We start from the raw sequence: 14119 nt of genomic DNA on the forward strand, positions 1-14119 counted from the left end.
AGGTATCAGGATACCTGATTTGTTGGGTGGAGAAACTGAGAATTGATTTTTCCAGCTGTGAGAGACATGAAAATTAAACCCAAATGTCCTCACAGATGGGATTCCACTCACACATCACACACTTCCTACCATAGCATGAAGCACACCAATGACAGTTTAGTCACTGTAGTTTCCAGTCAGATACCCATCAGGTAACTTTGGAGATGTTCTGTATCTTCTTCAAGGCATGGCTTCTTAGTCTACAAGTGGAAATAATAATATATCCAATCTCATAGGGTGGTTAGGAATTAAAGAGAACGCATGTAACACACTAGTTTAGTTACCGGTATAAAATGAGTGCTCAATAAATGTTTTGTGCTATTATTTGGGTGATATGTTAAAAAGAGACAAAATGGCTGATTTTATTCATGGAATTACTTTCCCAAATTTTGAAGCTATAATAGAAAATAGTTATCTAGATCTTTATCAACTAAAGTCAGTCAAATGGTTGGAAACCTTCCACCTGAGACTTTGCTATTATGTGGGTGTATGTGTGTGTAATCACAAAGGATGATAAGAAATTGCTAAACTATTTTATTGAGAGGCAGAGAAATATCAGATGGGATCTTGACCTCAAATTCTCTCCTTCTGAAAAGCTACCACCAATGAGGGTGTGATAAGGAGAGCTGACAAAGGAAGACTTATTACCCCCTGAGGCTTTGGCCCCAATCTCCCAACATGTGGGCTCAGACCTACATACCTGTGAGGATTTATTTTGCCTGGGATGGGGAAGCCTAAGAGACTCCACCTCTCCTCAAATATCTCCCTAATACAAGACAGCCCAGTGTTAACAGTTTTAGCCACACAGATCACCAAGTGAGAGAAGCAGTGTGGAATATAAGCAAAAGGGCCAGGACTCCCACGTAGAAGTCAAGCATTTTTTTCTTTTCTTTATCACACAAAAACTCCACCTAGCTCACCGTGACTCTGCAAAACTCTTCCTTCATGGAGTTGAGTGAGTAATGAGTGGAAGCAAAGGAGGAACTTAATCTTCCTTTAAAGTCTATATTTTTCACTTTGGGAGTGGGGTTGAGGCAGCACTGACCTGGGTGAAAACTATTGAAAGCAAAACACTCTCTCCAGGAGAAAAAAAAAAAAAAAAAGTGGACATAGTCATATACATAAAATTCTCATGTAACCTTGCGGGGAGTAAACAGATCTGGAGCCCATCCGTGAACTTCAGTTAAGAACCCTGGCCTTATTGTTATTTTAAACAAAGATTCATTGAGCACTGAGTGTCAGGCACCGTGTTAGACACTTTTATATCTTTACCTCTTGACTTTAGATCTCAAAACATTTCTTCTTTGTAGATACTATTGTCCCCATTTTACAGTTAGGAAACTGAAGCAAAGAAATGTTAAATGACCTGCCCAGTTCTAGGTTTTAATAGTAGCTCTGCCATGTACTACCTGCATGACCTTGGGTCAGACCAGTTGTTCTTACTCTTATCCTTAGTTTTCTACTCTATAAAATTGGGTTAAAGTAGTATTTATTGCTGATTATTGTGTGTACTAAATTGTATGTACTAACCTCAATAGTTGTGTGACTTAAATGAGATCATGCAGTGAAATATTTTGCACAGATTCTGGAACATGTTAAATGTACAATAAATCATCACATTAAAGAAAGAAAGGAAAAAAACCCTCAACTGATCATTGGAATAAACCCCACCAACCTGTACATCAGCTAGAGAAAGCTGTATGATACCAACCAAAGCCTCTCTGGATGTAAGGAGCAAAAATCCACTCAAAGTAGCCCAAGGAAGAAGGAGTGTTATTTAATGAATATTTTACCCAACAAATAGAATATCATACTCTGCCAAGACATGAGGGCAACTTATGGAAGCTTACGGAGTCTTAGGATAAGAAGTCCAGCCAGAACTCCTAGACTGGAGTTGGAATCTGGGTTCGAAAAATAGTCCCTCTGTTTTTCAAGACCTACACAGTCTTTCTCATATCTTCTCATGCCTTCACTACCCTTTTTGTCTCTACTCCATCTTTCTCTCTTTCTCTCCTCACCTTTTTTCTCTGCATGCTCATTTTGAACGTGGCCCAATGTAGCTATCTTAGCTCTGATCTCCATGTTCTCCCTACTCAAGTATTTACACCAGCTGGAATCCTCCTCCCTGCGATTGAAAATATCTAAAGAAAGGAATCTCGTTGGCTTAGCCAGCTATGGCTCCCCTTGGGGTCACCTCATCTTAATCAGGGAAGCCACAGGATGATGAGAATGGGGGCTCTCAAGTGTCCAAACCCAGCCCCACTCATTTCAAGTCATGGTGGGGTGCCATTTTGGAAAATGGGTTTATTGTATGTCCTGGTCTCCAGGAGGAATGAGGGATGAATTGATTTTGGTCTCTTGCAAAATTAGTCCCACCATGGAAAAGAAAACTAAAAGTCATGTCTACTCAAAAGGTACATGTTCCTTTATTTTTTTTTTAAAAAGGCAACATATAAACTCCTGGTTTCACATTGTGTCCAAGTCTCCAGGGAAACACGTCCAACAGTGGTTTGTTCTTGTTTCATACTTGTTTTATTTTATTTGGCAGCAAAATGAACATTGCGTTTCAAATAAAAGCCCAGTTCTATCCCTTATACATTTCATTAAGCATTATAAGCTGTTCCGGTCCTCTTTTTCCAATCATGCTCAAGCGTGTTTTGCAGACTCCTTTTGTGGAAATATTTTGGTTGGAGGATTTGAGGAAGATAAAAGGTACTCATCAACTCATTATTTATATTAATATATTAATAAAATTGCTTTTTCTTGATGCTATTTAGAAAAAAAAACTGCTCGGAAACTTAAAACTGAACTATGCTTCTGGAGAGAACAGGAAGGAGAGAGAATAGAGGAGATTGTGGAGATGGGAGTCTGAGCATAGGCTCTGTGCCTCCCATACAAGCTGTGTGTCCTTAGGCAAGTCACATAACCTTTCTGGGCCTCAGCCTCCTCTCATTAGTCATGTAAGAGTGAGTGCCTTGAGCCTGAACTCACAAGTTTGTTTGAGGACACAATTAGATAAGAATGATGTGTTCTCACAAAAGTACTTTTATGATTTGTGAATATGCTTCAAAAGATAGAAGATTCTAGTTAAAAGAATAAAAATTTCCCAAGCCCAGAAAACTGAGCAGAGCTTCCTCTCTTGTCATGTGACTCCCTTCAGCAGTTTCTGGTGGCCTTAAAGGCAGATGGATTCAGACCCTTTGTACTAAAATCTGCCCTGTTCAGTTCCCCACTGTCTTGTGGACAGATCCTGTCATATCCAGGTCCCTGACGGTTCTTGGATGAGTCCCTCCAAAGGTGCATGTTCACCTCTGATGGTCATTTAAAAACTCAACCAGTCAACCAGTCAACATACATCAGCACCTGTGTTCATCAGGCATTGTGCTAGGCTGTGATTTTATAACAATAATAAAACAACAAGAATATATCAGGTGGTCTTCTAAGCACTTGTATCAATGATCTCAACTGATGGGCACCACGAACCCCAGAAGTATATACTATTATTATTTCCCTGTTTAACAAATTAAGAACCGAGGCAGAGAGAGGTTAAGTAACTTGTCAGAGGCTGTTAGCTGTGAATCCGAAAGGTAACTAGAAGCTCCTCCCTGACTCCAAGAAGCTTATAATCCACTAGGAGTGTTTATTTCACATCGCACTAACCATAACATAGAATGACACATCCCAGCCTAGTGCTACGGCAGAGGGAACTCAGATGTGGGCTTAATGACTTTTGCCTATTTCTATGAGGGGGGCTTCAAGAGAAGTTAACAGCTGACTTGAGCCTTAGGCATTGAGCCAAGCTGACCAGACCTCTCTTGTCACCAGTCACTAGGACCTACCCACCCAGGATTTTAGATACGATTCCTGCCATAGCTTTCAGTAGCCACATTAGCCTAGGTCTCAGTGGATTGAAGGAGGGCTGGGGGGGAAATCTCAGTTAAGTGGTCAAATACGTAATGCTTGATAATACCACAAACTATCCACCATCCAGCTTTCTACCCACCATGCAGTTGCTCCAGGCAACTTATAAAAGCTGAGACCCTAGAGATCATCTAGTTCAACCATAGCAAACAGACTTCATTTCATGTGCCAACTCCAGTCCACTGAGGGTTGCTGCTGGAACATTGGGTGTAAAGGAATCCTGAGGCTGTCAAGGATCAAAGGAAAAAGTGCCTCAATTGATTAGTGATGTCTGACATGGGCCCAGGAGCAGACTATGAAGACATGCATGCAACATGTATACCAAACTGAATCTAATCCAACATGTTTGTTTTATAGAGGAGGAAATAGGACTCAGAAAAGAAAGATGGAATGCCTCAGAATCACTTAGCAGGTTACTTACCTGGTTTCCAGGGCTCTTTCCGTAACACCTCAACTCCTGCCACTGATAACTGGTGCTCACAGGATCAGCACCAAACCCATCAAGAAAATTATATTATGTTTAGTACAGTATTTGTGTTAAGTGTATTTCATTCTAATTCCTTGAAAGCTGATGATCCGTGTAATGTAACCCTATTCATCAGAATATCTGATTATTCAGAGCATTCCCTGACTTGGCTGAATAATCGCAAATAACCCTCACCCAGGCAAGTAGCGATTTGTTCCAGACAAGAGGACAGAAGACAGGTCAAGGTCTTCCTCCGTTTTCTAAAGGGCCACCGACAAACGTTTATGTAGCGATACTGTTTGCCAGTCTGACCCGGGCTTGTCAGTAAAACCTGACAAAATAAAACACATTTGAAGGAATGATGGCTCTCTAAACAGTAAGCTCAGCTAAGTTAAAAGTTGGTGGCCAGGGCTTCCCTGGTGGCGCAGTGGTTGAGAGTCCGCCTGCCGATGCAGGGAACACAGGTTCGTGCCCCGGTCCGGGAGGATCCCACGTGCCGCGGAGCAGCTGGGCCCGTGAGCCATGGCCACTGAGCCTGCGCGTCCGGAGCCTGTGCTCCACAACGGGAGAGGCCACAGCAGTGAGAGGCCCGCGGTAAGTTGGTGGCCAGATTTCATCATTTCTAAACATTCCTGAAGTATGAGCTAATCAAGGTGTGACCCCCGAGGGAGAAGTGAGAATAAGGGAGAGAGGAAGAAAGGAGGGCATGCCGAGCAGGCAAACTGCATTTCCAAAGGTTTGCTGGTAAAAAGGAGGGGATCCCCTTGGTGGGGAGTGAGGTCAACCCCGTTAGAGCATGGGGTATTGGAAGCATTTGAGAAGCTAACGCCCCATGGTGAAAATGGAGCCTGGACTTTGTAGTCAAATGGACTCCCAACCGAATCCCGACTCTACCGCTTACTAGTGCAGGATCCCAACATGGTGTGCTACCTCTCAGAGCCTCGGTTTCCTCATCATGCATCTTTCAGGATGGTATAAAATTGATTGAAATAATTATGTCACACACGAGTGCTTAGACTTTAGTAGCAGCTTGATGAATGGGCAAGTAACCAATTAACATGCTGGCTTATGACATTTTGTAGGGAAAACAATACTGCAATACTGCGCCAGGAATGAGGATCCCTGAGTTCTGGTCTCAGTTGTGCTACAAACCAGCATAGGGACCTTGGACCCTCTGCCTTGCATGTAGTAAGCACTAAATAAATCTTTGCAGAATACATGAATGAATGAATTAGAAAATCCAAGAAGGATTTTACATACATGTTGGGCCCCAGTTTTTTCATCTATGTAAGGAAGACTGGTTTCTCAGGTCTCTTTAAACAATAATGTTCTTTCAACCTCTGTATTTCTCACAGATGCTCAAGTCCACTACGAGTTGAGTACTGTCCTGGCTGAGACTGAAGTCCCAGGGAAGATCATAGAATTCAGCACTTGACCTCAGCTGTCCCTGGGCTAAGTCCCCCCTGAAGATTTGACCCTGACCACCCAGAGATCCTGTAAGGCTCCCCTTCTTCCTGGAGTTGACTCCAAGCTAATGAAAGCAGATTTTCAAACAAGGGATAACCGAAGGCGAAAATGAGACCTAGGGATGCATTCCAGCCTCTGCTCATGCATATCAATTGCTGTCACCAGCAGTATTCTCTTTCTGGGCTTTCGGCCCCCTCACCTGTGAATCAGGGACCGTCAGGTGGAGGGCTTAGGCCGCTTGGCCGCCATGAAAGTCAAGATGCTCCATCCACCCGTGGCCCTGATTTCCAACATTCATGTGGAGAGCCAGCTCCATCAGTGGGAAGGGAGTGGCAGGCAAGGTTTGCTAAGTAAGCCATCAGGGCGCCAGCTTGGTTCAGGGACGGCTACACTTTGCGTGGCTTCCTGTTCCCTGGGGGAGATTCCCTTTTCCCTTGAAGGGTAGGCTCAGACCCAAGAAGGGGACAAAGGCACTCAGGAGCAGGGAGACAATAACATTCACAAGATGAGAGTTCAAAAGGAAATAACACAAGCCGGAAGTAACTGATGCGTCTTTATGTTTCAAATATGCCTGCTTTTGTTTATTTTTTTAAATCTCAACAAGTCATAGACACCGAATGGTAAATCAGATTTCTGCACCTCCCCCACTTTGGTACTCCAGCTTTAGAGGAGCTTTTACACAGCTTTAAAGATAAAACTTCATGGGGCTTCCCTGGTGGCGCAGTGGTGGAGAATCCGCCTGCCAATGCAGGGGACACAGGTTCGAGCCCTGGTCCAGGAAGGTCCCACATGCCGCAGAGCAACTAAGCCCGTGCACCACAACTACTGAGCCAGCGCTCTAGAGTCCGCGTGCCACAACTACTGAGCTCAAACGCCTAGAGCCCGTGCTCCTCAACAGGAGAAGCCACCGCAATGAGAAGCCCACGCACCACAGCAGAGAGTAGCCCCCACTCACCGCAGCTAGAGAAAGCCTGCACGCAGCAACGAAGACCCAACACAGCCAAAAATAAAATGAATAAAATAAATAAGTTTATAAAATAAATAAATAAATAAAGCCATGAAAATGGTTGAAATAACCTAGGGAGCTAGTAGACAAATTTTTAAAAAATTTTTTTAAAAAAAGATAAAACTTCAGAAGGCCCTAGTTCTTTGCCCAGGGGGGCAGGGAAAGCAGCCATCTGGCCGGGAAAGGGGAAGAGGCAAAGAAAGACTGGCTGCTCAAGCCTCCTTGAAAATGAGGCTGGAACCAGGAAGATGAGTTTGCGGGAGCCGATCAAAGCAAGGAGTCAGGAGAACAAAGAATTTGAGGGGTTAGCTTGTTATTAATGTTATACTGATAGAAAATCACTAGAGGTTTCTAAGCAAAGGACGGACAGTAGAAATATTCTGCTGATGAAAGATGTTTCTAGTATCTTTTTTTGCTGCAAATTAAAACAAGTGGTACAAAGGGCACACTGACCTACTAGTAGATCAAATTCAGATTTCGAAATAGCAAGGTTGGGGGTAGGTTGTAATTTTTCTAAGCTGTTTTACTCGAATCACAAGAATTTTTTTATCAATCAATGCCCCTCAGTTATGTATTCATTCAGGTATGAATATGTACTCATTATGTATTCATTTACTCAATAATTTTAAAATATCTCCTGTGTGGTCATTGCTCTGGGAGATACAAGAGAGGAAGAAATTGATAGTCTCATCAACATAAGTATATAAAAATGTGCTAAAAACAAAAAGGGAAAAAGCGCACAATTAATTGTCCAAAGAGCTGTGTCGATACTGTACAATGTAAGCAATCTGTTGATGAAAACCCTGAGAGTTGGGGTGGTCTGGATAGGGTAGGTAGATGCAGGGGTTTGAGGGGTACAAGGGAACATTCCAGCCCAGGGGAAGAGGTGGGCAAAGATTCGGAGGGAGGCATGAGAAGAGTGTTTGAAGGACGCTGGGGATGGGACACTGGCCTGACTGAGATGGAGATATTCAAAACTCTCCTGGAAACAAAGAAAAGTCCCTGCCAACCTTCGAGACAAGGGTTCACAACTTTAAATGGTGATTTAAGAAGACGTTATCTGGCAGCAATGTTTGGAATGGTCAGAAGTAGGAGAGCTGAGGAAGGAGAGGTCAATTGAGGGCCATGATTGTGTTGCAGAGTCAGAAAGACGGGACGGCTGGGTCAGGCATAATCTAGCATAACAGTGGGTTCCCACTGGCCCTTTCAAATATTCCAGGGCCCAGTCAGCTGTCCAAGCTGTCCAAAGAGCGAATTGGACAGCCGTGTTCCAAATCCCCACGTGTGCCAGGAAATGAATACTTCTGGTGCCTAAGAGGAGCCTGGAGAATAGAACAAAACCCCAGGAAAGTGGGCTTCCCATTACAGCCCACATCGCCAGCAGCCCTCCCACCACTGTGGAAAGCGGGGATTAATGAGCCGCAGATCATCCAAGGCCAGGCAGGCCTTATACGATTCATTTTTCTTGGGAACATCTGAGGTCTTATGCTCCCGCTCTAATCCCATACGCCATCCTTAGCTTATATTTTGACAGGCACAGGGCTGGTTGCTTTAGCCAACATCCACTTGAGGATGGAGGAGGTGCTGAATTTGGTCCCTGCTGAGGGGCTGGTTGTAAGTGGCCTGGGCACCCATTCCAGGTGGCATCCGTTAGCCCTGGAGCCCAGATCTCTGGCACTATTCACAGTACAGGAAACCAGAAAATAGGGTACCTTTTTATTTTTTTCTCCCCCTTTTTAAAATTTGAAAGCAACAAGAGTTTTTCTCTAACATCCAACTGAATTAAATTTCTGAGTTTAAAAATGTCATAAGAATTTTTATTTGATCTATAAGTACTCTACTCCAAGAGCACCCTCTTAACTTGGGTTTCTCTTTATAGCTGAGGCCATCTATTTTATTTTCCTGGATGGCCTGTAACTTATTCTATTATTTATTACTATGTTCCTAGTATCCCCTACTCTGAACCAAACGTTTCTTGGCTTTCTATATCAAATACCACTCGTTGAGTGAGGACCACTTTCTACGAGTGGGAAGACAAGATTTTTTTTGGGGGGGGGGTGTTATCTTTCTTTTTTATTGAAAATGTTGAAACTTAAATCCAAATCTTTTTACTATTTTTACCCAACTGATGAAAAAGTGATTTCCGCCAACTGTACGAATCCACACCCTTCCAAAAGCCCTCTAATTAACTCAGTGCCACCACATCACTCCTGTTCCTGACTGTCCTGTATTGTCTGACGTAGTCTGCCACTTCTTCCTTATTTTCTAGTCACTAGTAACAGTGGGTGTTATCTCCCAAATGTCACATCTTAAGAGCACAGCCCAGCAGGGGCTTAGAAGTGTTCTAAATGTCTTGTTTAATAATCACCCCAAATGGATGTTTGAAAATAAATCTGTTTTTCCTCAGGACAGATCTTGCTCTCTCTCACCCATCCCCCTAACTGGGAAACATTCCCAATTGGAACACACTCTCATCTTAGTTACTGTAGCCTCCAGGCCTCCTGGGTCACTAGAATGCACAGCGTTCATCTCTGTTACCCTAACTAATGCTTGGGCAGCAGCCCACATACATCTTTCTCTGCCTGCTTCCCTCCAGCAGTGGGTACCAAGCAGCTCAGGATTCTGAAGTTGGATTTATTTCCAGATAGAGAAATTGTGTTCTAGAAAAAGTATGATGGACACCTGCGTTTTTATGGCTGTTGTTGTTTGGTTGGTTGGTCTCTTGCTTTGGTTTCCCTTCTTCCTTTCTTTTGGAAAACCATCTTTCTACACATTTCCAGAGTTTATGGTTCTGGAGGGATTCAACCCACTTCCATGCTCCACAGGACCGTATACAACAAAGGACCGGCCAGTTCTCTCCCTCAGTTTCAGTAACTGACTTAGGAGGTGGGTGTATGACCCAAGCCAAGCCAAAGTGTCATTCTCAGGATTTTGGCTAGTACTCTTAGGAAAGAGATACTGTCTTTGTGTGGGATTTGAAAGCTGATAGAATGTGAGTATAAGGCCTCTCTGGGCCCTCCTGTCATCTGGAGTACTAAGCCAAGAGAGGAAAGCAGAGATGAGAGGTAGAGAGACCCAGATGTCTGATGACATTATTTGAGCCCCTAGACCTAGCTGTGCCTGAAGTTGACACTGCTGAACCTGGCAATGATGTTAGCCGAAAGAACTCCCTTGCTTGCTTAAGGCAGTTTGAGCAAAGCTACTCTCCTTGAAGAGTCTTTCCCATCTAATGCCTTGGTACTTTGAGCCTACTGTTAATGGAATTCTTCCTGGTCATAACAGTGTGCTGAAGTCAGGAATGGATTGATTCATCCCTGTTTATCCAGCAATTAAGACACAAGATAGAAATATGTAGCTTTTGTGAACACTACAACCATTTCCGACTCATCTTAAGCAAGATCCTTAATCTCTTCCTTACCAAACATAACAAAGTAATGATCAAATAGCAAAATTTACAGATGGCTCACCTGTGTGAGGACTGACATAATGGAGGGTCTAAATGTGAAGAGCAGCCACATAGGACACATTATCTGCCATCCAAGTGAAGCCTCTCTCCAGAATGGGTCAATCAGGGCCAGGGAAAAGGACTTCCCAAGGCAACGTTATTTCTGTTGCATAGACCTAAAGACTAGTCTATCAGTTAACAGGAGCCAAACAAAAATCGTGAGCTTTGAAAATAGGCAGACTTGTATTTAACTCTCAAGGCTTGTAACTTACTGGTTGTGTGAAATCTCAGAGGAGCTTTCTTAACCTTGGTTTCCTCACCCAGCAATGGGAATAAATACTACCTATCTCATAGGTTGTTGACAATATTCAATTAAATAATGAATCTTAGTACCTTCTCTGGTCACCAGCACAGAGTCAGCAATCAATAATTGGTAGCCATCATTAGCATAATTATTAGTAATAGCAATTGTAATGATAATAATAATAGAGGCAGTAGGAGTTTTCTCACTCCTATTTAAATTTCTATTTAAATTTCATGTGTGTGGTATAACTGGAATTTTAGGCCTATAAAACAAAATTAAGAATAATTACCATGGATAAGTTTTGGTGTTCTCTTAGACCAGCATATAAGGATGAGGGGAGCAAAGAGATGGAAGAAGAATGCTTTGGTCAATTTTGTGGAGGCTAATATAGAGTACCTTGACTAAGTCAAATTTCTCAAACACTTTTATAGGATTTTTTTATGCTAATCTCTGCTTAGTCTCAATTCAGACAAAATGTCACATTTAAAATAATGCTAGCAGATCTCTTCAACAGTTGAATTTTACATAATCTTTATTAAAAGATAAAAGCTAATACATTCTACTCATTTGTTCAGCCTCTACAAATGGCATCTAAAATGACAAATGAACTTTCTAAAAGAAGGATTTTGAAAATGTAGTCTAGACTACCCCATTTAAAAAATATGGCATAATGGAAAGAAAACTAAAGCTAAAACTGAAAAGAAAACTGAAAAACAAATTCTGCCACAATAAAGAAACAGAAAAACAAAGTAGTGTCAATGAATGTAAAAATAATATACACATGTTTATAATGATGGTTCATTCAGACCTTGATAACTGGGTTTTAACTGGTTTTACAGGGTCGGCTCTCCTTTAAAGCCCACCTGGATTCTTTGTGGGTAAAGGAAAGAGAAAAAGAGGTTCCCCACTCCAGCTGGGAGTTGAGGTGGGTAGTTCTTCTGTTTGGTTGTGGTTAGGACTCTTTACCAGGACTACCACATCAGGGTATTCTACACTAACCAGCGTAAGCCTAGCCAAAGTGATGGGTTCAGGATGAGTATGTGAAAAAAAACTCTGGTTAATGATAGGTTCAGAATTTTATTGAACATCTTGGGACACTTTTTTCCACAGGACCTGAAAATCAGAGGATGTATCTACAACACTACTGCCAACCGCTACTACTCCTGCACATGAAACATGGGACAAAAGCAACGAGCAGGAGGCAGAGCCCAGAAATGGAGAGAAACTGAGTCCTGAGAATCCCCTGTGAGCCCTGAATCCAGCTGTGCTTTACCTTCCTCCCTGAACTTTCCAGGTTATGTAAGCCAATAAATTGCCTTTTTGTTCAAGCCAGTTTAGGCTAGGATTTTGTTACGTGCCAACCAAAGTGACCTAATGCTATAAAGATCTGGTATCAAAAGCAAACAAATAAAATCAAGAAATATCTAAGTTTAAATGAGGCATCAGCAAATCAGGAAAACTTCTAGGATCGCAGCTGAGAGATTGAGGCCCAGCACAAAAGCCTGTTGAACCTAGAAAGTTCTACAGGTTGATTCATAAACTCAGGATGCACCTTCAGATAAAAATAATTAAACATATAAAACATCTGATTTCTGCTGTGTGGCCACATCTGTTCAACTGGGGAGTTTCTAGAGAGAAACTAGGAAAGGTATCAGACTCCAAGCTGGTGGCTCTGGCAGGAAAATGGATCGGGGACTGGGGGGTCTCTTCAGCCAACTGGCTGAGGAGTCAGCCGTTTTACAACATCTGCCCTGATCGGGAAAAGCGATGGGGTAGCTTGCTAAATGTTGAACAAGGAAGCTTGCAACAACTGCATTATTTAGGGCTTCTGTGACTTCAAGTAAGAGGCTTTCCCAAACTTGGGAAGGTGCCTTTAGGTCCAAAAATAAAGGGGTGTGACTCTGCTAGCACACAAGCAGAAAGAGCTCAGACAAATGAGGAATTGTAGTTTTATGAAACAGGGACTGTACAAAGCAGATACATTAGGAATTTGGAACCAGCGTAAGACAGTACATTGTTTGTTCAATTCCTGGTAGAAATCCTGCCCCCCAAATTATTTTTAATCATATATGGCAAATTCTTTGCCAAAAAAGAGCTTTGATGCAATGCTAGCATAAAAATCACAGCAAGCACAGTTCAGAAGAATCTTGGAACTCAGAAGCTTCACTACCAAACCACTGTTAGTCTGGTGCCTGTTACTGGCAGGATGGAGTGCAGGGTGATGGCAGACTGAGGGCTGGGCGGGCAGCAGGGGCAAAAGACAAAAGTTTTCTTTAGGTTAAGAACTTTGACTTAGGGCTCTAACATTCTTCTGATTCACGCATTTTGGAGTATCTGGTGCCATTTAATTCTGCTTCTACTGGGTAAACATTAGAAACAGTTTAAAAAACAAGACAGGATTAACTCAGGATTAACACATTCAAACACCAAGGTTTAAGTCCCTTGGGCAAGACATTTGCTAACTACAGAAGGCTAGTGCTAGGAAGCCAAAGGAATCAGTCCACACCTTAGCTCCTTCCCATGCCATAAGATGGCTCATCTGGGTACCATGGGCTCAGCTATGCTTATAGCAGAAAAACATTTCCAGTACATTCAATCCTCATTTTTTATGGCAAACAGGAGAAGTGGTCTGGCTCTGTGATAAAAAGCACAGTACCCCAAATGAAATGGATAGTTTAGTAAAAGGCAAAAGATCAGCTATCGAATAGGGCATTTAATAAGTATATGCTGAGTGAATGAATAAAAGTGCAAGCTAATGAATAAATGAATGACCGAACTACTAGATTGGCTGCTTGTGTCGTTTAAAGTGAAACCTGAAGGAGAACCACCTGGAGAATTTTTGGAAGTGGAGCAGCAACACAGTTGGTCAACAGGACAGATATTTCTGGTTCATCCACCTTGCACAAGATGAGGTGGGAAATACTGAGGCGGAGGAAGATAAAAAGATGTATCAACACGATTTCCACTCATATTGCTCGCCATCTGCTTGAGAAAATAAGTATGCTAAGGAAACAAGAACTGACATTGTAAATTCATTTTCTTTGTGAAATAAAGGGGTGCAGAGAAAAAAATCCTACGAGCATTCATACAGGTACTGGGGTTGAAAGTTAGAGAAGACTTCACATAGAGAAAGCCTCAATGTAGTAGAACTTGAATCTGTGGATAGAAGGAGCAAGGCTTGCCTGGCAAAGAACGTAGAGTGTGAGTGCAATCGTTGTGACATGCTTGGGACCCGCCTGATATCTAAACATCTCTAATCTGTCTACATCTCTTGCTCTCTACTCCTGGTTCCTACAATCATCTCTTGTCTGGATCGTAGCCTGCAGTTGGGTTTCCAGTCCATTTATCTGGCACTCTTCTGATCCACTGTCCTCAAGGGAGCAAGAATAATTTTTTTAAAGATAAATCTTATCAGTTTTCTCACCTGTTTAAAAGGGTTTAAAGTGGTTCCTCACTGACCTTAGATCAAAG

The 14119-nt window shown here is 42.4% G+C and overlaps 1 protein-coding gene across 2 annotated transcripts in view; it reads left to right on the top strand.

Annotated features, from left to right (window-relative positions):
* RNLS (renalase, FAD dependent amine oxidase) overlaps positions 1-11559 on the top strand; it is a 346205-nt gene extending 334646 nt beyond the window's left edge. The window contains exons 7-8 of one of the 2 annotated variants that reach the window (XR_010838893.1): positions 5782-5922; positions 11488-11559. Coding sequence is in view for 1 of the 2 variants with exons in the window: in XM_067025096.1 (XP_066881197.1) it covers positions 5782-5805 (24 nt within the window). In the remaining variant the exon portion in view is untranslated. Of the gene's footprint in view, positions 1-5781; positions 6010-11487 lie in introns of those variants that run through there. The other variant, XM_067025096.1, reaches the window with a different exon arrangement.
* The last annotated feature ends 2560 nt before the right edge of the window (positions 11560-14119 follow it).

The sequence above is a fragment of the Kogia breviceps genome, chromosome 2, assembly GCF_026419965.1.
Source record: "Kogia breviceps isolate mKogBre1 chromosome 2, mKogBre1 haplotype 1, whole genome shotgun sequence".
In the NCBI taxonomy this organism is placed as follows: domain Eukaryota; kingdom Metazoa; phylum Chordata; class Mammalia; order Artiodactyla; family Physeteridae; genus Kogia; species Kogia breviceps.